The 24,843-nt window shown below is 46.8% G+C and overlaps 1 protein-coding gene across 1 annotated transcript in view; it reads left to right on the forward strand.

Annotated features, from left to right (window-relative positions):
* ZNRF3 (zinc and ring finger 3) overlaps window positions 1–24,593 on the forward strand; it is a 57,450-nt gene extending 32,857 nt beyond the window's left edge. Inside the window, exons 3-9 of the mRNA XM_014944068.1 lie at window positions 11,473–11,547; window positions 16,493–16,624; window positions 17,487–17,597; window positions 17,870–18,037; window positions 19,025–19,127; window positions 20,342–22,087; window positions 23,060–24,593. Of these exons, the coding sequence (XP_014799554.1) occupies window positions 11,473–11,547; window positions 16,493–16,624; window positions 17,487–17,597; window positions 17,870–18,037; window positions 19,025–19,127; window positions 20,342–22,087; window positions 23,060–23,103 (2,379 nt within the window). The 3' untranslated portion in view covers window positions 23,104–24,593. The remainder of the gene's footprint in view (window positions 1–11,472; window positions 11,548–16,492; window positions 16,625–17,486; window positions 17,598–17,869; window positions 18,038–19,024; window positions 19,128–20,341; window positions 22,088–23,059) is intronic.
* The last annotated feature ends 250 nt before the right edge of the window (window positions 24,594–24,843 follow it).

Raw genomic sequence — 24,843 nt, forward strand, 5'->3', positions numbered from 1 at the left:
TTTTTATTCTTTTTTTCCCCCCTTTTTCTTTTTCTTGCTTTTTTAATTTTTTTTTCCCCCTTTAAAAATCAACAAACTAGCAACAAGGGCCCACCACAGTTTGGGACCTTGAAACTAATCTAATCCAAAACCAAGGATCACTGTTTGAAAGAAAGTCCAGGTCATATTAGTCAGCCCATGGAAAGTTGCTGGATAAACGGGAATACTGTGCATCTTTGTACTACTGAACTTATTACCCAAGCTGATTCCTCTAGTGGTGAGGGAGAGGGAAAGAGAGAGGGAGGATCTCACTGGATCAGTAGTATTCCACTGGATACCAAGGGAATTTTACACGTTGTTGTTCATTCAGAAAGATTGAATGGGGTTTACGTGCATATTCTGTAGTCTTGGATGCAGATGCTCATCTGGGCCAGAGAGGACAGAACCACTGGGGGAACGTGCTACAGCATTTTAACACTAATATGTGTAGAAGTGAAACCACATTTGCTGCTCAAACAGCTCACCGTGGTGTATATGACATTTGTCTGAACACACTCTCCCAGACTGGATGCAGGCACTGAATAACCCTGCAAAGAACACTGCATTTTCCATCGCTGTTGGGACTTGGATCTACTGTTTCATCACATCAGATGATAGTCTTAACTCTAAAATGTCCTTGTTCACAGTAGATACCAACCTACAGAGGAGGGACAGCTACTTGAGGATGAGGCTAAGCAAGAGAGATGCTATTAAGCAGAAAACACCATGAATTTGCATTCGCATCAGTTTCTTATATTTGAAAATTGGTATATACCCCAAATTGACCCAAATCTCTCTTTATTTTTCATGCTTAGTTATGCTTGCTTTCACTTGTCAGCACTTCTGGTGGGCTAAGGTCATGTTCATATCTTGTCTTACCTTCTAGATAGAAGACAGCAGTATGATATGAACAGGCACAAAGCTCTTCAGCCTCTCAAATAATTTTTGGTTAATTTAGATGTGTCAGTATGTCTCGGATAGATCTCTGTAAATACCTCAGACCTGTTCTGTGTTCTCCGTAATTTCACACAGGCTGGATCTGTCTGAAATTTTTTCTCTTTTCTAAAATATTTAAACATTTACCTAAATCTGTGGGTTGGAAACTACGGCCCAAAACTGTTGTTTTGTTGAAAAGAACCTTCTGTGCTAAGGTGAAGTGTATTTCTCAGGAGGATTGAGCTTCCCCATGGAATTGCTGCAGGACTTAAAAATTTTTGTAAGCTTTGCCTTCTCCCCTTCTAAATGCAAGACATAATTCTTATAATACTTTGTTTTCTCTTTTGATGTATATACCTACCAGTTTACAATGTTGAGGTAGTTTTCTGTTAGAGCACAAGCCTTGTGTATCTGAGACAGGGAGAGCTTTGGTATATTCTATTTGCAGAGCTTGGGTGCTATAGGGACGGCTTCTTACAGTGGTCTGGGTTAATAGTTCCATTAATTTACAGCTCATCCAACGCTTTCCCTTCTCTCAATTTTTCTGTGACTTCTCTCAGCACCACAGCATGCTTGTATGTATATTTTTGTCATTATCTTAGATCCAGTTTGCTGTTTCTAGTTCATCTACTTTCAGTACACCCTCAACGGAAAGATAAAGTTAAGAATTATCTGGGTTGGCTGCAGTGGTATTTTATAGTGTGTGATTCCTTAGTATACAATTTCCAAAATGTACTCATCTTGTGACTGTTACATTGTGGAGGTAACTGTATATAGGAATTCTGTCGCTCTGAAAAAGTGACAGAATTATAAGTGATTATAAAATGCAGCAGCATTTCTGTGTAACACCATGAATGGATCCACTTCTCACTGAGTGTGCCTGGCTCTCAGTGAACGTGTTACTGAGTTCAGGGTCTTGCTCCCCTCCTGTGCTCTCCAACCCTGCCTTCTCCCAGTGGCACCAGTGCTGGCCGCAGGGTGGGCTCTGGTGGCCAAGGGCACCTTTCTGGGCAGGGGGTTCCATGACTCTGAAATGTCACACAAGAGGTTTGCAACCAGCAGGCTTTGCTGTGCCCAGCATTAAATAATTGTCTTTTTTATGTTGTTTTCACTTAGTCTAGGCTCGGAACTGGTCACAAGGTTTCTCCCTCACCCCAGAAAAGAGAGATACTCTTGGCTTTTTTTCTTCTTCATTTTAACTACTTGAGAGCCTCTTGGTACCGAGTGGGATGGATCACGTGGGTATATATTGTTGATGTGATTATGTACTGCACAAGGGGATATTTTTCTTGAAGTAAAGGTACATATCTTTTAAGTTTTTAAAATATTTTATAGATAAGCACACTGGTTAATAATTGTGATTATGTTTTTAAACTTAAAAATGCTGCTTTGCACTTTCTATACTTCTTAATTGATAAAGAAACTGTCATAATGCCATATGATGCATGTGTATAAAACACCCCAAAGTGCCTGAGAAGTGGAGTTGAGTATTGAGTCAGGAAGGCATTTCATGCTGGTGTAACGCTCGGGGAATTCACTATCTTGTGATATTCTGCCTTGGCTTTCAGGCAGAAATCTCAGAAAAGCTTTGAAATGGCATCTTGCTTACGCTCGGCTGAACTCAGTTTCTGGAATTCCCGGGGAATTGTACATTAACAGGGCTGAGGCATCAGCGGGTTAATCTGTAACTTCTGCTGTTTGCAGAGTAGATGATGTCCTTTTCTCCTTCCTCCTCTGCCCCACAGAATTGGCCCGTGGCCTGGCTTTCTCCCCGGTTCAAGGGGCAAGGTGTTTTGGTGGCTGAGCCTGGCAGCAGCACAGGAGAGAGACGGGGGACGCCTGCCTTGTTCCGGTGCTGTTGTCTCTATTCTCTGTAACTCTGAGAGGAAAAAGAGGTTTTTGTGCTTTGACACTTGTAATGAAAAGGTGTATCTGACACAACGCTGCAGGGTTTGTGCAGATTCCCAGTGTCGCTGGAGTGGCTTTGCCTGTGGCTGATGTTCCATGCTTTTGCAAGCACAGTTGTGAGTCTGTGCTAAAATTGGGTTTATTCTGCTAAGGAGACAACATTATATTTTCTTTTCCCCAGCAGTAGCTGCTGCTAACTGAATATATTGTGGATAGTCAAATGTCAACAGGAAACAAACAAGAAACATACGTTCTTGCTTACTTTAGCAGATAGTGTTCCAGATGTATTCTCAAAATCATCTGAATAGTAATTTCCACTGTAGTTGATGTTTTAGCAGCCACTATAGTGGTGTTCTTAAACACGCTGGCAGATTTTGCTGAGCTGTTTTGTTGGGGTTTTTCTTCTCCCTCCTCCTTAATGGGATGTCTCTTTTGTGCCCAGTTATGGGGAGGAGCATCTGAAGTATTGCAGTGAAGAGTGCTTTCCTCTTTGCAGTAGTAAGTATGGCGCTGTAAAGCCTTCTGTGCTGTGGAATCAAGGTGGAAAGAACTTCCTGAAATCGGTCCCGAAGAGAGAACCCTTGTCCCAAGCAGAAGTCACAATCGTATCAAAAAAGAGGTTTAGATTTTATTGCGGAGCTTCATGTGATGCCATTTCTGCCATATGGAAAATCTAATGCTGCCATCCATAGAATGGGGGTGCAGTTCTTACCTACAGATTTCATTTACCACATACCATACTTATAATTAATATTTGTTATTTACAGTGCACTAAGCTCCAAGAAGAGAACTCCTAGAGTTGGATGAGCAATCCAATTAATCCAGGAGGCTAATGCAGGAAGACAGATACATGGTTCTTGGCGCAAGAGCATTTGTGAGAACATAGTGTTAGAACAGCAGGATATACCTGTGGGTTTACATGGGCAGCCAAGACTTTTAAAGCATCTTTTCCTTCCTTTAATCCAGCAGTTTTATCTAGGATGTTAACCTAAAAAAGAAAAAAAAAAAAGTGTATTTATAAATAGCAATCTGGCTGTACCAATAGGCATTTCCAACAGCAGGTATTGAGTTACTATCTTAATAAATGCCTAACACGTTACTATGTTGATGTAAATGGTAGAGCTAAAAGTGATTAATGCACTTTGATTTCCCCACCTATGGTTCGAAGCCTCAGTCCTTCTCTCCTCTGTAATTTATTCACTCTCTGCAACCCATTAGGTGAGCGTCATGTCCTCATACGTAAATAAAGCTCTATATTGTGAGGGAATTCTAACTCTGGCAAAGAAGTAAATGTAACAAACAAAGGCTAATGTTGTCGGTACAGTTTTTCTCATGAACAGGGCCTTGTTAAGCAGCTTTTCTTATGTTGGTTTCCCCACTGTTGCATAATAACGGACATGTTAATTGGAATGAGGCCATGCTAGAAAGCTGAGGAGGAGATGCTCACAATGTTTGGATCTGCAAGCATGTAAGGTCCTTCCAGATGTCAGCAAGTGGCTGACCTTCTGGCTGTTGTGGTTGCTGCTGTCCTGCCTGGTGTGACTGGCCGAGAGGAAGCAGTGCACCCATTTAATCATCATCTCGAGCCTCAGGTTCAAAGTTTGTCTCATCGAGGAAGTTGTTCCTTCCTTACTGTATTAGCCTGGCCCACAGGAAGGGAGCGCGGAGCTCTTCAAACCTTTCTGGTGTTCTTGGAGGTAATAACTAGAATTTCCTCAGGCCCGCAGATGTGAAGAGATACTTCCCTCACACTTCTGTGATACGTGTTTCCTCTCGTCCTCTCCAGGTTACAGGGTCTAGTAAATTCTTCCACATTTTAATCTGAGGCAGTATTTAATGTGCATCTTTGTGGTGATGGTTATGAGCAGTGAGTTCATAACAAGTAGGTGTGTTCCAGGATAGATAGGCCTTTCTCTCTGCACCAAGGATACCTTTTGTCCATCCTTTCATGGTACTGCTTCATACTAAGAGATTCAGTTCCTGGACCTGGTGCATTTAGGGCAGAATCATTCATTGCTGTCTTGCATTTTATTCTAGTCTGCTTGTTTTGATCAAATCTGTAGATGGGGCAAGGACTATAAGACTGACAATGATTTTTACTCTTCTGGACATGGTGCAATATGAGGTCTAATAGGCTTAAATAGAACCACTTGACGCTTGTCTTTCATGTCCTTTTTATTTTCAGCCTATTCACTACTACATTTAGTTTTGTAGTATCATTAATGCACAAGACAGTAGATTTTTTTGAAGTTTGTTCTTTTTTTTTTGACTTGCCAAGGGGAAACTCTACCAACTTGCTTGATTATTCCATGCCTGGCTTATGATTAACTGAAATGTCTTTGAACCACTTCTAAGCTGTTGTATACTGTAAGAGACAAAGAAGGAAAACAATCCAATAGAAATTGCTGCGAAGACTTGAAAATACTAATTTTAAATGGTACTAATATTAAAAAAAAAAATTAATCAGGCAGTTATTCTTAATTCTGTTACCAACAAGAATAGGGATTTAGATGCAGTTCTGAGCTAGGCTGATTTTGCATGTACTTCCAGGGGGTAAAAAAAAAGATCACACAACTTGAAAACAGTGAACAAGAACATTAGTTCAGAGTCTGAAACTGTGTCTAAGTGAAATCAGTACATGGGAAAAGGTTAGAATAGATGCTGGAATACAGCTCCTAGCGCTTGCTGCTGAGATAGCTGCAATATATTGCTGCAAAATACTCAGTTAGGGACTGAAATTCTCTGCACCTCACTTTCTGCTTTTGTTGCTCCAGATTGCTGGGGTAAGTTTTGAATGCAAATATTATTCCTCATCAGGTGGTTTTCTCTGCCTGTTATCACCGCTCCATGATATTATCATGCTGTAAAAGGACCTCTTCCTGTTTCTTTGCCCTTTCAGCAATTCTAAAGATTTGTTCTTCCCCTCTAATTGTGCAGTGTAGTCTGCTTGTGCATGGCCAGTCAGTTATTGACATCCACTGAAAAATGCTTCTTGTTGCTCCATAGGGGCACTCTTGAAAGCAGTCTGTGAAAGGAATTTGCAAAAGTTACCACTGCTCAGAAGATCTGAAAACCAAAACTGGAGATTTTTTCCCTCTAAGTGTCAGACTTGTGAGGGCCTTCCCACTGCATTGTAATCGGTATTGATGGGGCCCAAAGGCAGGGCTAATACATGGGAAAGGAAACTTAACTTCATCAGAGCTGTCTTTGAGTTCATGCAGTGACCAACATGAAGTTCAGGCTGTGATTGTCCTACACAGTTTCCTCATTGGAGGAGCACAACCAGTCAGGGAGCTGGTTAGATCTCATGTAGGAAAAGGGGAACAGCATGAACCTTCTTCATATTGCAGGGATTACCACATAAGATGATGACAAGAGATGGATACAGGAGGACAACTTGGTCTTCTAACAAATTTCCATATTTGGAACTTCATTTCTAAAAATGGAAGAAGAAACTGAGGAGAACTCTCTCTTTTTCAGCAGTGTTCTCTCAGATTTTTGTTAGGTCACCCTTGCTGACCAGCCGTGTCCTACCAGGAATAGTTTAAGAAGTTGCCTTTTTTTCTTTTAAAGTAAGGCAGTTTCCAGCCACAGCAATTAGACATAGTAGCACAGGTTGCAGGTTGCAAACCATTGTTATTTTTACACCATCATTACACAGAACACAAGGGGGAAATGACAGTAAGAGTCAGTCGCCCCCTGTAAAAAAACTTATCTCCCTTCCATGAAAATGAAAATAATTTCAGACAGTGAGTTAAGGTTGGGCTTGTCAAGTAAGATGCCAGGTGGCTTGTCTCTATCCTATAAAGATCTACATGAAAGTGAAAATAATTTCAGACAGTGAGTTAAGGTTGGGCTTGTCAAGTAAGATGCCAGGTGGCTTGTCTCTATCCTATAAAGATCTACTTATATCTAACCTCTAACCTTTATTTTGTTTTATTATGTTTGTACTTAAGGACAAAAGAATTTCTGAATTGCCAGTACATGGCATTGTCATTTCCAGTCCTGTTTTAGGACAAAGGCTCGCTTAGTGCTCTCTCTACATGAGTGTTTTTACACAATTGAGCCCTATGTTTCTGCACGTCAGGCATTTAGTGAGCTGCTGATCCACACAGAATGTGTGTAACTTCCCTGGAGCTCCCGTCAGGATGTGGGAGCCCTTCACAGAGAAGTTCAGGTGACGATGGCGGTGCTTGCAGCGGCCGTGCAGAGCGAGCAGGTCCGAGTCCGTCGCTCGGTAGCCACACGGGCTCTCAGACTCCGGATGCGAAGACGGGGAGGTGGTTGTCGCTGTGAACAAAGAGCGATCATTTGATAGTGATGTGATCATTTGATGGAGGTCATATGATCATTTGATCATAGCAATAGGAGGAGTAGTAACAGTTTTAAACTGTGTACATTTAGATGAGATGTGGGGAAGAAGTTATTTACCTAGGGTGGTGAGAGCCTGGCCCCAGGTTGACCAGAGAAGCTGGGTCATATGATCATTTGATCATAGCGATAGGAGGAGTAGTAACAGTTTTAAACTGTGTACATTTAGATGAGATGTGGGGAAGAAGTTATTTACCTAGGGTGGTGAGAGCCTGGCCCCAGGTTGACCAGAGAAGCTGTGGCTGCCCCATCCCTGGAGGGGTTCAAGGCCAGGTTGGAGGGGGCTTGGAGCAACCTGGGCTGGTGGGATGGGATAGTCTTTAAGGGCCCTTCCAACCCAAACCATTCTGTGATTCTATGATGCAGATTACTAGAAATGCAGTTACCTTGAGTGGTTTTTTTATTACCCTTTACAAAGCAGGAAGAATACTGCTCTGTAGGGATAGTCATTTGCTTTAAGCCGCAGAAGACAAACAATCTCAGAAGGGGCTATGGCACATTCGCTGATTTCTGTCAGTTGCCTGGGAATGGAATTGAGGAAATGCCCCTTTTGTTTGCTGTGGGTATCGTAAAGGTAAAACATGTAGCACTACAACTTTTTTTTTCCATCCCCTTTCACCCAACGTGTGTCTTTATTTTTGATCTAGGTTTGGGCCTCTTTGCTTAGTGAAATGTCTTTGGGGCAGCCTTCGAACACTGAATATCTCGAAACGATCAAGTCACATGCCTGTTATAGACTGGCATTATTTTAAGCGGGACTTACACGGCCGCGTTATTTTGAGCTCTCCCGATTACCCTGTAGCGGGCAGGATATATTTATTTTTATTTTTATTTTTTTTTCAGAGGCCTTTTAGCTGTAATTACCCGCCAGAGGCGGCCCCAGGTGCGCCGCGGGCCCCGCCGCCATCTTGAGCTGAGGGGAAGGAGGTGGAAAAAAGCAGCCTCCGCGCTCAGGCCCCGGCCTGCTCGCACCCGTCTGCTCCTCAACAAAGTGCAGCGGTTTTAAAAACGAGCTGGAGGAGAAAGAGGGGGGAGGAGGAGGAGGAGGAAGGGGGCGAGGAGCGGCAGGCTGTGGTGTGTTGGCGGCTGCTCTCTAATCTGCTGCCAGCCCAACCTGGAAGGTCAGGCGGGGCTGCCGCCAAGCCGCGGAGCCGGAGCCCCGGCAGCGCTGGAGCGGGCTCTGCCGCCGCGGCGGCACCCACCTTCCCCACCCTCCGCCGCCGGGAGCGGCCTCGGCACCGGCCTCCGCCGCCCGCGGTCCCGCCGCGTCGCTTGGAGCGCCCGGGCTCTCGCCGGTGGCTGCGAGAGGGGGGTGCGCTTCCTGGGGGCGGACGCATCACCGCGTGGGTTGGGATCGGGGTTCAAACCGTCGCCAGGAAAAAAAATAAAACTAAAAATCTGCGTTTCCCCCTTCTCCCAGTGGCGGAGGGGCCGGGCGGGGGGGGTCGGGCAGGGTCGGGCCGGCCTGAGGGCAGCGGGGCCGGGATGGAGCTCGGTAGCCCGGTGGGCCCTGTGGCGGGGTGGAAGGGGAATGGCGAGGGGGCAGGAGGGCCCCGGGTGAGGAAAGGTGGTGGTGGAGGAGGAGAGGTGGTGGTGGAGGAGGGCTGGAGCCTTCCCTGGGGCCCACCATAGTCCAGCCACCTCAGGGGGTCTGCAGAAAGTGGTGGGGGGGTTCACCCCACTTGCTGTTCCCATCTCAGCATCTGATCTTACAGTCCAAAGTCAGAAATACAGATCACATCTGGGTGGTGGAAGCTTGATGGATTGCTGCGCTGTACGCTGCTAACTCAGTGTGTTCACAAAATTAAGGGTGGGTTTTGGTTGGGTTTTTTTTCCCCCCGAACCAACCGCCCCAGGTGCGCCGCGGGCCCCGCCGCCATCTTGAGCTGAGGGGAAGGAGGTGGAAAAAAGCAGCCTCCGCGCTCAGGCCCCGGCCTGCTCGCACCCGTCTGCTCCTCAACAAAGTGCAGCGGTTTTAAAAACGAGCTGGAGGAGAAAGAGGGGGGAGGAGGAGGAGGAGGAAGGGGGCGAGGAGCGGCAGGCTGTGGTGTGTTGGCGGCTGCTCTCTAATCTGCTGCCAGCCCAACCTGGAAGGTCAGGCGGGGCTGCCGCCAAGCCGCGGAGCCGGAGCCCCGGCAGCGCTGGAGCGGGCTCTGCCGCCGCGGCGGCACCCACCTTCCCCACCCTCCGCCGCCGGGAGCGGCCTCGGCACCGGCCTCCGCCGCCCGCGGTCCCGCCGCGTCGCTTGGAGCGCCCGGGCTCTCGCCGGTGGCTGCGAGAGGGGGGTGCGCTTCCTGGGGGCGGACGCATCACCGCGTGGGTTGGGATCGGGGTTCAAACCGTCGCCAGGAAAAAAAATAAAACTAAAAATCTGCGTTTCCCCCTTCTCCCAGTGGCGGAGGGGCCGGGCGGGGGGGGTCGGGCAGGGTCGGGCCGGCCTGAGGGCAGCGGGGCCGGGATGGAGCTCGGTAGCCCGGTGGGCCCTGTGGCGGGGTGGAAGGTGAATGGCGAGGGTGCAGGAGGGCCCCGGGTGAGGAAAGGTGGTGGAGGAGGAGAGGTGGTGGTGGAGGAGGGCTGGAGCCATAGTCCAGCCACCTCAGGGGGTCTGCAGAAAGTGGTGGGGGGGTTCACCCCACTTGCTGTTCCCATCTCAGCATCTGATCTTACAGTCCAAAGTCAGAAATACAGATCACATCTGGGTGGTGGAAGCTTGATGGATTGCTGCGCTGTACGCTGCTAACTCGGTGTGTTCACAAAATTAAGGGTGGGTTTTGGTTGGGTTTTTTTTCCCCCCGAACCAACCTGCAAAATCTCTTCAGAAATCTCTGCAGAGATCAAAGTGCCTGGCTTGTTGGCTGACCGTCCTGAAAGAGCACCCTAAGTGGCCCGAACGGTTCTACCAGCGCTGCGTGTCTGTAAAAGGTGCCTGGTAGGGAAACCGGGATGAGTCTCACCTCGGGGCCGCTGCGATGGAGAATGTGTAGCAGATTCCTTTTAACTTTTCCTCCCCGAGAGCTATTAGCGATTAGCCAGGTGTGCTGACTTCAAAGAGGACAAATACCTGCCGGGCTGAGAGAGAGACCCCGTTTGGGAGCTGGTTTCCCTCACACGCTCTCTGATGGGCTTGGTTGATTTAAAACGAAAACCAAAATATAAGAATAGAGCAAAGAAAGTGACCTGTAAGTGTTCCAACTAACATCTCTATAGTGGCCAAGGTTCTTCTTGGAAAACTCGGAGTGATATTTCATAATTTGTCACTTTCATGTGTTTGTTTTCTGTCTCAGTTGAAGTTCAGGTTTTGTAGTCTCTCTGAAGAGCCAGTATCCTCTTGTTTGGTGCTGTGATGGTGACAGCTCTTCATCGCTGGGGGAAATAGTTACTTTTATTCTGCATCCAACAAAGGCAGGAACAGCTTTGAAAAGTTACTGGGAATGTTTGCTCTTTGGAGCCCTTGAGCAACATTCAAACAGAATGTACACATTCTGCACAGCAGCAGAAACTGGTAAAAACACCCTGTCTTAGCCTCGGCGGTTAAAATACTGTTTTCTTTGTCCCAGAGGATTTGAGTATGTTCTAATATCTCCTCCGTGCTGTTGGTAACTCCAGGTTTGGACCACATATTTGATGAAGAGCTGTGCACGTAAATAGGTCTGATTTTATCCATGTGAGAAGTGTTGAATGCAGCAGTTCTGACCTCTAATGGTCAGGAAGAGCAGTGTTCTCTGAGGCACTTTTTGCAAAGACTGTGAGATGCTGGTTTCTCGTGGTTGTGCAAATGACACTGAAAAGGTGGAAAGAACCTGGTCTGCCTTTATTTTCCACACTAGTGAGCTTGTCTCTCCACCCCAGATCACAGGGAAGACTGTTTTTAATGGTGTTTCCAAGTAACATGGAGAAAAAGAACATAGTTTAATGTTAAAAATTTCTTATAAAGTCTTTAGAGGGTCTAAATCACATTTGACTTTCTTTAAAAGCTTGTTGAAGGAGGAGTGTGAGAAGGAAGGAGCAGAGAGATTGTAGAAGCTGGAGCAGAGAGATTGTAGAAGCTATAGCAGAGTCCACTTACATTCTGTGCTGGATCAGGAACTCCTGTGTTTGCCATTACACTGTCATTTGTTTTAACTACACAGAAGCACAAAACGTTAAGTTTGCTCTCTGGAGATGAGGAGAGGGAGTCATTTCTGAGGTAAGAAGTCATCTTTTGGGGTGGGACTGAGGATGCTGTCTTTCTTATTGCAGGCAAAACGAGCAGTACAGCGAGGAGCCACAGCGGTCATCTTTGATGTTTCTGAAAACCCAGATGCCATTGATCAGGTATGAAGAAAGGAGCCCAGTTTTATTACAGCTTCTGCCGGGTTCATTTAGGGTTGCTGAGGCTGGACTCGAGAGCACACAGCTCTTGGAGCACACCTACCTTGGGACACACAGCTACTGCCCCTGGGTAACACAGTGCTGTGGTTCTCCTGCTCATCTTCTGGCAGGCAAGAAGCAGTGGAGATGGTGAGAATCTGGTAGAAAGAGAAAAGTTTGGGGAGTTGTATTTTTTTTTTTTTTCTTCTAGCCTTTGCTAGAAGCCAGAGTTCAGGCATGGGATTGAGGTTTGAGAAAGGATGGAGGCCAATTTTTTGTGTCTCATTATCTGGTCAAGGAGGTTTCTTTGCCTGGCTCTGGGTACAAAACACAGGGGGTTTGGCCCTGCCCAGCTTATCATCAATTGCATTGTTGGGCAGCTGCTATTTTTAAGGTTGCAAAACGGCTTTCAAACCCAATTCTAAACAAGATTATTACAAAACTGTTCTGGTTTTGGCAGGGATGGAGTTAATTTTCTTCCTAGTCACTGGTATAGTGCTGTGGTTTGATTTAGGCTGAGAATAATGTTGATAACACACTGATGGAGATTTAGGCTGAGAATAACGTTGATAACACACTGATGGCTTAGTTGTTGCAGAGTGATGCTCACACCAAGTCAAGGATTTTCGATTAGTTGTTGCTGAGTGATGCTCACACCAAGTCAAGGATTTTCAGCTACTACTGCCCTGCCAGCGATGGGCTGGGGGGGCACAAGGGGCTGGGAGGGGACACAGCCAGGACAGCTGACCCCAGCTGCCCAAAGGGACATTCCAGGCCACAGGATGTCCTGCTCAGATACAAACCAGGGGGAAAAGCTGGCCTGGGGCTGCCTCTCGGGGACTAACTGGGGACCAGTCAGGGGGTGGTGAGTGATTATTTTTCATTTCCATCACTTGTCTTGGGTTTTATTTGTCTCCCTTCTTGTTATTTTCCTTTTCATTACAATTTGTTGTTGGGTTTTTTTGGTTGGTTTGTTGGAGGGTTGGTTTTTGGTTTTTTTATTTCAATTATCAAACTGTTCTTATCTCAACCCCAAGAGTTTTCTCACTTTGACTCTTCTGATCCTCTCCCCCATCCCACTGGGCAGGGAGGAGTGAGCAAACAGCTGTGTGGTGCTCAGGTGCTGCCTGGGGTTAAACCACAACAAAATCTTCTAAACGTTTATTTCTTGTTCACAGCTGTTCGTAGATTTCTGGCCTATATATTTTGTGGACAAGCAGAGTTTTTCCTTTTTGAGGGTCTCAGTACAACTTCCATCTTCTCATTTGAAGTGGGTGAGGTGGTAGCTCTGTGAAATGCTTTGGCAAGATCCTTCCACCCAGTTCTGAGTTATTTGAGTAGAGAGAAGAAACATAATAAGCGCAAAAATAGTCTGTGTTTGGTTTAGTTTTGTTTTGCCTTGAAAGAAAACTGCTCTTTCTGCTACAGCAGAAACAAGTGAAGCTGAATGTTTTAAGCACAGCCTGAATTTCTTGGGGAAAAGAGAGACCATCAGTGTTTACGTTAAAAAAGCTGGCTTTAATTCTGAAATGAGCATCTGTTGGACAAAGGAATGCAGACCCTGCAATGGATGCTTTGAGAGCTCTGCTCTGCATGTGCATCAAGGCTACAGCCTTGATCTTCCAAACATTCTCAGGGATATTTTTTCTCCTTTTATACACAGAAAAATTATCTGCACAAAGACAGCATCTGTATTTTTCCAATTTTTTTTTTCTCTGGGTTGCAGCTTCCAGTTACTTTCAGCCCCCCTGCTCTGAACTTGCAGAGCAGAGTTACTGCCTCTTGCTCTCTTTCCTCTCCCAGCAACCGCTGGTTCTTGATAATAAACTGGGTGCAACTGTCCTCAGTAGCTGGGAAACAAGTCCAGTGGATGAGGGAATATTTTGGGGGTACCAGTGAAGTGGAAGGAGGTTAGTGGCTTGGTGCAGTAACTGACAAAGTCGGCTCTGTTAGAGGCAGGGCAGCAGCCTGTGCAAACACTCCTGAAGGGGAGAGGAGTGACTGGACCAAGCTTTCACACTCCAAGTGTCAGAGTTACTTCATTGCTCACTTCTGGTGGTGCTCTGGACACCTGTTTCATGCATTTTGGTTCTCGTGCATTTTGGTTCTCAGACGAAGTCTTCAGAACCCTTGACATCAGGGGATACCAATCAATTTGTCTTTAAAATAAACACCATTTTGGCACTCACCTGGAATTGTGGAAACCAACGACAGGTGGATAACAGTGGAGCAGTTTTGTGCATTTTGATTCTCAGATGAAGTCTTCAGAACCCTTGACATCAGGGGATACCAATCAGTTTGTCTTTAAAATAAACACCATTTTGGCACTCACCTGGAATTGTGGAAACCAATGACAGGTGAATAACAGTGGAGGAAAAAATGACATGAGTTAATCTGGAGTCACTTTGATTCAAATGGAAGTGTCTAAAGACAGTGAGGGGAGCTGTGTCTTTTGCTGTAGACTAAGAATGCAACTTTTGCTTTTAGAAATGCTCTGTGAATACCAATCAGTTTGTCTTTAAAATAAACACCATTTTGGCACTCACCTGGAATTGTGGAAACCAACGACAGGTGGATAACAGTGGAGGAAAAATGACATGAGTTAATCTGGAGTCTCTGATTCAAATGGAAGTGTCTGAAGACAGTGAGGGGAGCTGTGTCTTTTGCTGTAGACTAAGAATGAAACTTTTGTTTTTAGAAATGCTCTGTGAAGTCCGATTTGTTTCTTAGTTTTGCTTTTTGCATAGTTCAAAGAGGAGTAGCAGCACCCAGAGCATCATCTTTAGCAAAAGTCTGGCAGTGTGCAAAATCTGCTGAGGAATCAGGTGAAATCTTTCTCAGACAAGAAAGCTTGAGAGAGAATAAGTGTCTGGGAGCGTAGGGACAGTGATTGGATTTGGCCTTAGGCCAGCAAGCCGTGTGGACACATAGGAACCCTGGGCTGATTCAAGTACTTCAGGTATTTTTTAGCTCTTTGAAAGACATCAGTTTTAAAAATTGATCAGTGTTCTCAGAAGGCCAGTCAAATACTAGGAAGAATCTGTTTTAAAGTCACAATGGAATCTGTCACCGTCATCTGGACGGATGCAGGATGATAGATCATTCAGTTGGTAATTCCTACATGTTCTAGCCAGAAACAACAGGTAGATACCAACAATGTAGATATGATATCTCTGTGTCCAGGTTAATTTTCACAAGAAGCTGGGAGGGGGCAGAGCCAGACCAGCTGCCCCAAACTGGCCAAATGGATATTCCATACCATATGATGTTATGCTCAGTATATAACTGGGGGAGTTGGGGATGTGGGGGGCTGGGTGGTGAAGAGCTGCACTGTGTATCACTGGCTTTGTTCTTTTATCAGTACTATTGTTATTATATTTCTCTTCCTTTGCTATTCTATTAAACTGCCTTTATCCCAACCCACAATTTTTACCTCTTTCTCCCGATTCTCCTCCACATCCCACACAGAGGGGAGTGAGCGAGCAGCAGTGTGGTTCTAGTTGCTGATGGGAGCTAAACCATTTTTACCTCTTTCTCCCGATTCTCCTCCACATCCCACACAGAGGGAAGGAGTGAGTGAGCAGCAGTGTGGTTCTAGTTGCTGATGGGAGCTAAACCATGCAAGTGTTGCTCAACTTGCTCACACTCTTGTCTTCTCGTTCCTTTCCCTGTACCATTTCCATCTGCTTGTCCATGCCCTGATTATTTTGCATCAGCCAGCTCCTGTACTGGGATTTTTTCTTGTGGGTCAGAATAAGCTATAAGGTGCCGTTCTGTAACCAAAGAAATCTCATGTCTTGCTATTCCCCGCTCTGGGGAACAGTTCAGCAGGTTGGAGTTTTTGGATTTGTTGGCCAGAGAAATTCCACAGTCTCCACACTTGAAGTTTTTCAACATCTGACTGGATAAAACCCTTGGCAGCCTCTGATGGCAGAGTTGACCCTGCCTTGAGCAGGAGGTTGGACTCGTAGGGTGCCTTCTTTTCTGATTCTATGATTTGGCCTTTCAGGAAAACTTAGCTGGACCTAGAAGGAAGTTTCAGAGTGAATTAAGTTATCTAATCACATGCTTTAGTCTTCGAGGCCCCCATCCTTCAGTCAATAGCTCTGGTGGTTGTTAGAACCCAAATAACTGTTTGAATGAGTTAACTGGGTTAAACAGCAGCAATCACAGACTTTAATAAATTGACTAGGTACAAGGAGCCTGAAAAACAGGAGATTTTTCAGAAAGTCGAAGAAATTTGTATGTGAATAAAATAACTTTGAAGTTGAAATAACAAGAGGTTCAGAAAATGTAGCATGGGGAATTTTTATGGAATGTGTCTATTTTTATTCTTTTTCGTTATGAGGTTTAACTTGTTACAGTAGCATAACTTTAAAGTTGAAATAACAAGAGGTTCAGAAAATGTAGCATGGGGAATTTTTATGGAATGTGTCTATTTTTATTCTTTTTCGTTATGAGGTTTAACTTGTTACAGTAGCAGTATATGCACTGGGGCATAATGCGGTTGAGTTGAAGCTGCCATTCAGAAATAACATTTGCTGTAGCATGGGGAATTTTTATGGAATGTGTCTATTTTTATTCTTTTTCGTTATGAGGTTTAACTTGTTACAGTAGCAGTATATGCACTGGGGCATAATGCGGTTGAGTTGAAGCTGCCATTCAGAAATAACATTTGCTTATCCTTAATCTTAGTTTTGGTCAATAAAACAAAAGAGCAGCTTAAGTCAAAAGCTTAATTCAGGTTTTACTCTGGGGAATACTTAAGTGAAGGTCCAGGCTGGAAGAGAACAATTGGTGCTTGAATCGATTCCCCATTCATATTCCTTTACTCTTCCCTCCGTTGTCCAACAGAGAGGTAGTTTTCCTGAAACGTGCCTTTTGAGTAGATTATTTTTTTTTGTTCCAGCTGAACCAGGGCTCAGAGGACCCTCTGAAGAGACCGGTGGTGTACGTGAAGGGTGCTGATGCTGTCAAGCTAATGAACATCGTTAACAAGCAGAAAGTGGCACGAGCAAGGATTCAGCATCGCCCCCCACGGGTGAGACTTTAAGAAACCTTATCTAGGTATTTCGCTGCTGTTAATTCCCCCAGTGCTTGCTAACTGCACTGCCTGTGAAGAGGTTTTCATGCTCCCCATGAGCCTTAAAACGTGAAATTCTGTTGACCTAAATAAATTGAGCAACTGCACTGTGGACAAGCAGCTACGCTTGATGTAAGTATGGAATCCGCAATGTCTTTCATAAGGATTCGTACGAATATACAAATGGCTAAAAATTTGATATAATAGAAGTTTTCCTTTTGTAGTTAACTTAATTATTGCACACTTCTGGTAGTTCAGATTTGATAGGTAGTCTGCCCTATGTTAACTAATAATTTTGTGTAGTATTTTAAACATGGACTAATAATTGGGATACCTGGTATTTGTAATATAAAATAGTTTTTCATGAGTGTTTTTGTGAACACTCTCTACATGCAGTTTAAAGATGAGGAATGAAGCTGTCCCAGTTACCACTTGGGCTTTGTTGTATTTTTATGGAATTCTTCCACTAAGAAATGTATTTGAGAAGTGGGCCATTTGCTGCAAATCCAAACGTTGATTTTTCACTCGCTTAAGTATACAAGCAGACCAATAAACGGTGAAAATTTGTGTTAGTGTGACTCAGTCAGACACACTGTAAATCTGACTGGCATTTTTATGTATTTCATCCATTGGCAGTGACAGTGAAACCCAGGCTTTGTCTCATAGAATCCTGGTTAATGAACACAACAGTGTGAACTTTGACTTTTGCCGTTGTGACTGTGTATGTTTGACTGCTGAGAAAGCATAGAAAAGAAAGGAGCAATAGGTTTGAGTATGATCTAAAGAAAGAAAAAATAATGTTTTTGTTTTAATTTTTAAGCAACCCACCGAGTACTTTGATATGGGGATTTTCCTGGCCTTCTTTGTGGTTGTGTCTCTTGTTTGCCTCATTCTTCTTGTCAAGATCAAACTGAAACAGCGACGTAGCCAGGTAAGAGCAGTAATAGAATGTTCACTGGATGCTGAAATTCAGCTGCTTTTACTTTGTCCCAGAACTTGCTCACTGCTTTTGGAAATGCCAGACAATGACTTAGAATAGTCACCTTTCTGGAAAGGACGTTATACATGGGTGTAGGCCTTTGGGAAAATTTGGAAACGTCTTTAAAGGAGATCTACATTGACCCTCTGCATCTACACTATAGTCCCTTTTGCAGCAGCATTGCCTTTTTCTTTATTTATTTATTTTTCTTTCTTCTGCTGTAGAATTCCATGAACAGGCTTGCAGTGCAAGCACTGGAAAAAATGGAGACCAGGAAGTTTAAGTCCAAAAGTAAGGGCCACAGGGAAGGGAGCTGTGGAGCACTGGACACGCTCAGCAGCAGCTCCACCTCGGACTGTGCCATCTGCCTGGAGAAGTACATCGACGGGGAGGTAAAGGCTAAATAGTTTCTTCAGCTTGGGCTGGGAATGGAGCTGGGTTATTTTAGCACTGTGGGACGTGGCTGGCTGGTGGGCACATCGTGTGCTGAGGCTGTGCCTTTTGCCACCCTGATGGCATTGAGTCGCCAACTCAACCTCAGCTGCATCCTGCACCTCCCGAAGAAATCTCAGGGGCTTTTCCCCAGGCTACAAAGTGAGAGGTGAGGGATTTCATTCTGCAAGTTGCTGGCTCATCAAGCTGCTGTTCTGAGGAAGAACTTGTAAAGAAGTCAGGCTTGCCTCAGCATTTAGAGGATTTTTAGCATATTTTTTCAATTCAAGATTGGGTGCAATTAAATGAAACTGTTAGGACCCAATCTGAATCCAAGTGTGGTGTTTCTCCCCCAGCAGGTCACAGCCTCGTGGAACTTCTTGCCAAAGCATGTTACAAATTCAAAACCTGAGCTCAGGGGGAGACTTGAGCAGTACTTGGCAGAAAGATCTGGTGTATATCCAGCAGGGTATCTGTAAACAGATAACAGCTGAAGGATGGGAGTGCTGGTTGAGAGGAAAAATATCATATATGCTGTGTGGGTTTTGCTTTTCCTGAATGTTTTCCATTGCTAGTAGTTGTAGGCAAGATGCATCATTAAATGGACTCTATTGATTTCTTTTTTTTAAAGTTTATTTCGTATTTTAAGGACAACTTTAATGATGGGCTTCTTTAAGGTGTTAGGTCATAGGGACACACAGCAGGTGTCTTAAAGAGATGGTGTGTATCTGCATGGAGCTCTAACTCACCTTTAGACTATTCTTGTAGTGCCAGATCACTACTCTGGTGCTTTTGGAACAGATGGCATTGTTTTTTTGCCTTCTTACCACTTTGAAACTGGGCACTGATGCGTTTAGTAGCGAGGCTGACAAAGCTAGGAATAAGCTGTGAAAAACTCACTCCTTGGGAAGGAATGCTTTTTCATGGCCCTTCGTCTGTTCCTGCAGGAGCTGCGGGTCATTCCCTGCACTCACCGCTTTCACAAGAAGTGTGTGGATCCGTGGCTGCTGCAGCATCACACCTGCCCCCACTGCCGCCACAACATCATCGGTGAGTGCCGCCGCGCAGATGCTCTCCCCTCATCCCTTCCACGTTTAACAGCTTACAATATGAAGCAGAAATTGTGCCGGTGTGGAGGTCTCCCTAGAGCCCTCAGGCTTTATTCTAACGCAACCCTAGAAACACAGTTAGGTCTGAAGTTCTGGGAAGGTCCCTGCGGGCGCTGGAAGAAGAGGTTGCGTTTCCGTTTTCCCTGGCTGTGCGTGCGGTGCCCAGCAGAGGGCAGCACTGGGCAGCGGCTGGGGGCAAGGGGCTGGCATGGGACAGACAGGGGTGTGTTCTCTTGGCAGCTATAAAGAAAGGACAATGTATTGATTTTTATTTTTCTGTCGCTGTCTGTAGCTTGGAATGTAGTTTCCCTTACTTGCCCTCTCCCCCTTCCTTTTCCTCTGTATGGGAAAACTTCTCAATTACTACACATTTATGTAAAATAATGTGTAAAGTGAAGACTTGAGCAATGACTGCTGACTGCTCTTAACCTGCAAGACCAGGAATTCTGTGTAAGCAGAATGTTTTGCACATATGAGAGCAGTATCTGAACCACTTTGCTTCTTTTTCTTTATAAGCAAATATGATTGTTTCAAAGGCTTCCAGGTTTATGCTCTTGACTTATTTTGTTTCGTTATTTTTTCCTTCTGTGTAAAAAGTTGGTGCTTTCTTTTTAAACCTGTGTTGTGTGCTGTCCTGATTTTGGCTGGGATAGAGTTAATTATGTGCTGTCCTGATTTAGGCTGGGATAGAGTTAATTTTTTTCCTAGTAGCTTGGATTTAGGCTGAGAATAATGTTGATAACATACTGATGGTTTAGTTGTTATCAAGCAGTGCCTACACCAAGTCAAGGATTTTCAGCTTCTACTGCCCTGCCAGCGATGGGTTGGGTGGGCACAAGGGGCTGGGAGGGGACACAGCCAGGACAGCTGACCCCAGCTGCCCAAAGGGACATTCCAGGCCACAGGACATTGTGCTGAACAAAACCTGGGGGGGGAAATGGCCACGGCTTGGGGACTGACTGGGCATTGGTCAGCGGGTGGTGAGCAAGTGGGTTGTGCATCACTTGTTTTGTATGTTCTTTTATCATTATTATTGCTATTAACATGTGTAACGTAACTAAATTCAGAACAAAACATCCTTCTTTCTTTGCATACAGTACATTCCTTTTTATTCCTTCCTCCATCTACTTCTCCACTCTTCCTTCTCTTATCCAGAGCAGAAGAAGGGGAGCGCGGGTCCGGTCTGCCTGGACTCCATCACCCCGGGGCGCAGCCGGCAGCAGAGGGTGATTCTGCCCGTGCACTACCCCGGCCGGGTGCACCGAGCCAGCCAGATCACGGCCTATCCCACCCGCACCAGCATGGACCCTCACGGAAACCCCATCACGGTGCTGACGGTTGAGCGACACGGTGAGCAGAGCCTCTACCAGGCCCAGTCCCCAGCCTACATCCGAAGTTACCAGCCTATTCACTTGGACCACGCTTTAAACACGCATCACTGCAGCCTGGAGCACAGGGCTTACTCTCCGGCTCACAACTTCCGAAGGCCCAAATTTGGGGGACGCAACTTTTCCAAAGCAGCCTGTTTTTCCCAATACGAGACCATGTATCAGCACTACTACTTCCAAGGCCTTAGTTACCCTGAGCAAGATGGACAGCCTCCCGCTGGCATTTCCTCAAAGGGTCCTTCCCGTGCCTTCCAGCCTGGTGGCAGCATGCTCTTCCCTCCCGTGGTACACGTGGTGCCCTCCTCCCGCCTGGAGAGCGGCAGCACCTCCAGCTTTAGCTGCTACCACGGCCATCGCTCGGTGTGCAGTGGGTATCTGGCTGACTGCCCCGGCAGCGACAGCAGCAGCAGCAGCTCTGGTCAGTGCCACTGCTCCTCGAGCGATTCCATGGTTGACTGCACGGAGGTCAGCAACCAGGGGGTGTACGGGAGCTGCTCCACCTTCCGCAGCTCGCTGAGCAGTGACTATGACCCCTATGTTTACCGCAGTAAGAGCCCTTGCCGAGCGGGCGAGGTCGGTGGTGCAAACAGGAGTGCAATCGTTCTCTTGGAGGGCCCCCACCAGGACGAGCTTCCAGCTCACGCTCACAGCCTGGTGGGTGCCGACTGCCGGCCCGTGCCAGCTTCTTCCTCAGGGGACCAACTGTCCAACTGCAGCATGGATATGAACTATAGCAGTAATTCCTCACTAGAGCACAGGGATCCAAATGGCACTACCTCAGAGGGAGGACATGAGGCCACTCCTGGTGCTGCCTTGGATGTTAAAAGGAACTGGAAGAACCCAGAGACGGTGGGGCCGCTCGTGGAGCAGGCGTGTGCCTGCTGCTTCGAGCTCCAGCACTCTGCCCTGGAGCCCGGCGGCGGCAGCGCTGACTGCGGCGCGCTCTTCCTCAGCTCCCCGCTGTGGGGGACGTGTGGCCCAGGAGTAGAGCCCCAGTCAGGGAACACCCCGGGCTTGTACAGTATTAACTCAGACCACTTGCATAGGACAGATGGGGTCAAATACGAGGGCTTGCCCTGCTGCTTCTATGAAGAGAAGCAGGTAGCCTGTAGTAGTACCAGTGGCGGTGGAGGCGGTGGCTGCTATACAGAAGACTATGCAGTGAATGTGCAGTACACGCTTCCCGACGACACCCTGCCCAGCTGCTGTAAGGGTGTGTGTGATCTGGGTCAACGCATTCCCATCATTCCTGAAGACAGAGACTGTGAGCTGATCCTACCTGCAGAGTGCCAGGGGAGCCACGCCGGAGGCTGCGGTTCCTGGGACGGGACGCCCGAGCTGGACACGTATCTGCACTGCCAGGGTGTCCCAGAGGTGCAGGACGAGAGGGAGGGCTGCTACGAGGCAACGTCATTCCTGCGGCAGAGCTACTCTCAGGAGGAGGAAGCCAGGATGCTCTTTCCCAGTCCCACTCTGAACTCCCAGAAGCTGATGACGACCACAAAGGCCACAGGTAATAACGAGGGCTTTTCTTGATGACTCCCTACCTTTCTGTCCGAGCCTTTATGGCTACCTACAGCCATAAAGGTTACCTCCATCCTTTGCCTAAGAACAGATCATTGACTAATCCTTTGCACAAAAGTGTTTCCTCCTGTTACTGGGCTCGTTCAGTCATAGTGAGAGGAGTAGAAGATGGTAGTTTACCATTTACCCCCTGTAAGAGGAGAGGGGGAAAAGTGACTGCTTGTAGCAGGCTGCTCTGGCAAACTGCCTGAGTGGGCACGGCCAGAGAGCTGGGAGGGGATGGACAAGCTGAAGGATAAAAAAATGAGTGAAAACCTTGGAACTGCTGTAGAATAACACGTGGGAAATTCTCTGCTGTGGACATGCACAAAGGAGAAAAAAAGAACCACTCACAGAACGGTTCTTGCCAGGGCTGGTTTTGAGGGTGTCTGTAGAACCCTAGAGTACCCCAGGTTGGAAGGGACCTCAGGCTGCCACCTGCTCCGAGGAGCTCACAGCAGGGCCCGCTCTGAGATCAGACCAAGCTCTCCAGTTTGTCACCTTAGACCAAGTTTCTCCAGTCAGGCCGTGACAACCTCCAGGGACGCAGCGTCTGCTCCCTCCCTGGGCCTTGCTCCCTGCCCGACTGCCAGCGGGGGGAGAAGATTCTCCTTATTTCCAGTCTGAACATCCCATGGTTCAACTTAAGCTCCTTACCTCTTCTCCATGAGGCATCATGGTGGAGACCCTGCCTCTGTTGTGACAACCTCCATGTAGGTGTCACAAACCTGCCAGGGGAACCCCCGAGGCCTGAACAAGCCCCGGTTCCTCAGGCTTCTCTCATAGAGCGAGAGCCCCAGCCCTCTGAGCACTTCGGCTTTCCACTGAACTCGCTCCAGTCAGTCAGTGTCTTCTTCTGGGGATCTCAAAACTGGGTGCAACGTTCTCGGTGCAATGTTCCTTAGTTTTCTTTATCCTTCAGGTGCTGGATCTCATCCCTTGGAGAGGAGCCAAATCGGTGACTAGACCTGTCCAGATGATCCCGGATGCAGAAGCGGAGCTTGTCAGAGACTCCAAATTCTCATGGACTTAATTTTTTTTTTTTTTAAGCTTTGACAAACACACAAAAGTGGTAATGTGGAGAAGTCCCTCCCCTACTTCCTCTTCCTCTGTGTCCACATCAGCTTGATTGTCTCCTTTCTCCCTCTTGCCTGAAGCCTTCAGGCCTCCATTTGTGTGCAAAGCCCACGTGGGACATGGTGTGGAGCGTTTCTGAGCTCTAGTGCCATTTCTATATTAATGACAAAGTGTTATTTATATTTTCTTTTTAGAAGTGACCGTGTCGGCTCTCGCTGAGAGGTACCACGGTGTGTTAAATAAGCCAGGCTATGTGTAGATGCTGTTATCTCCTACTTAAAGGAGTCCAGCCTTCAATAAGCTCAGGGCTACACCTGCCTTAGAAACCAGATAGCACCTTGAAATAGAGTAGTCCAGAGGGATACAGCTGCTGGCTGGGTGCTGGGATACCCACTAGCCCTAGTAGCAAGTCCTAGTAGCCAGCAAGTTACCATGAGCGGTTCCGAGGGAGGTGAAGCGTTGGACTGGCCTTTCTCCTCTCCCCACCTCCCCCTTTCATGCTGCTCTGATGATTTGGCCAGGAAGGGGGCTCCTGCCCCTCTGATTAGTTTTAACCAGAGTTGGGGGGAGGAAAACTGGGGGCCCAGAATGTTCTCTCCCTCGCTTCCCGCTAAACCGTGGACCTTGCTGTACCTTCTGACCTTCTGCTGGGGACCCCTCCCTCAAAGCGATGCTGGAAGGAAGTGCTTTGAAAGGGTGATACCTTCGTAGGTAACGAACCTCACCTTCCACGGGGGGTTCTCCAGCCCCTGCAGCCCCTGCTCCAGCCGTGGGGAACGCAGGAGACCAGCTGGTGGGACGCCTGCAGCTTGGCTGGGTGGGTTTGGGAACGGGTCAGGGAGTGTCGCTTCCTTTGCAGGCTGCGAGCGTGGCCGAGGGCTGCGGGGCTGTCACCTCCTGTGCGCGGGGAGAGAGAGGGACTTGGTTTAATGGTCGTTTTCTTCGCCGTGGTTGATGGAGCCGCCGTCGATCCATCGGTTTCAAAGGTTTCTTGGGCCCAGCCAGTTGTGCTTCGTTTGTGTGTTGCGTTACAGAGTGCTGTCTGTACCCCCTTAGCCTGGGCGCACCCTCTTGTCCTTCTTCTTGTACTAGTGAGGACGTTGGTTATCGCCAGGTAATCGACGTCGTCACTTCTGATAGCAATTGTTTCCTGTGGAAACGGGGGCCTCTGGGTCAGGGGCCGCCATCGCGTGGTCGGAATCGCCTGTCATGCTGCATGTGCCTGAGGACACGGTGTCATCCTGCCTGGTGAACCCACAGCAGGAGTTCTCCTAAAGGGAAACTGAATTATTTAATGCCCGCGGTGCCAGTCTGCTGACAAAAAATTTCGTCCGAAGTTCGGTACGATTTGGAGAGACTTAAAACATGGGGAAAAAAAAGAAAAAAAAGAGCTGTAGACTTCACATTTTCTGCCAAAGTAACGTCCGTGAGAAAAAAAGAGCTGTAGATTTCACATTTTCTGCCAAAGTAACGTCCGTGACAGCGCTGGGCTCCTCGTGAGAACCAGCAAAGCGAACGTCTTCGCTTCCTAGTCCCAAATGAAATATTTTTTAAAAAAAATCAAACGTCTAAGAAATTAAAAATAGGTTCATCTGTTTACTTTTACTTTCTGAGCTCATTAAGTTAGGG

This window comes from Calidris pugnax, unplaced genomic scaffold (assembly GCF_001431845.1).
Source record: "Calidris pugnax isolate Ruff unplaced genomic scaffold, ASM143184v1 scaffold138, whole genome shotgun sequence".
NCBI classification, from domain to species: domain Eukaryota; kingdom Metazoa; phylum Chordata; class Aves; order Charadriiformes; family Scolopacidae; genus Calidris; species Calidris pugnax.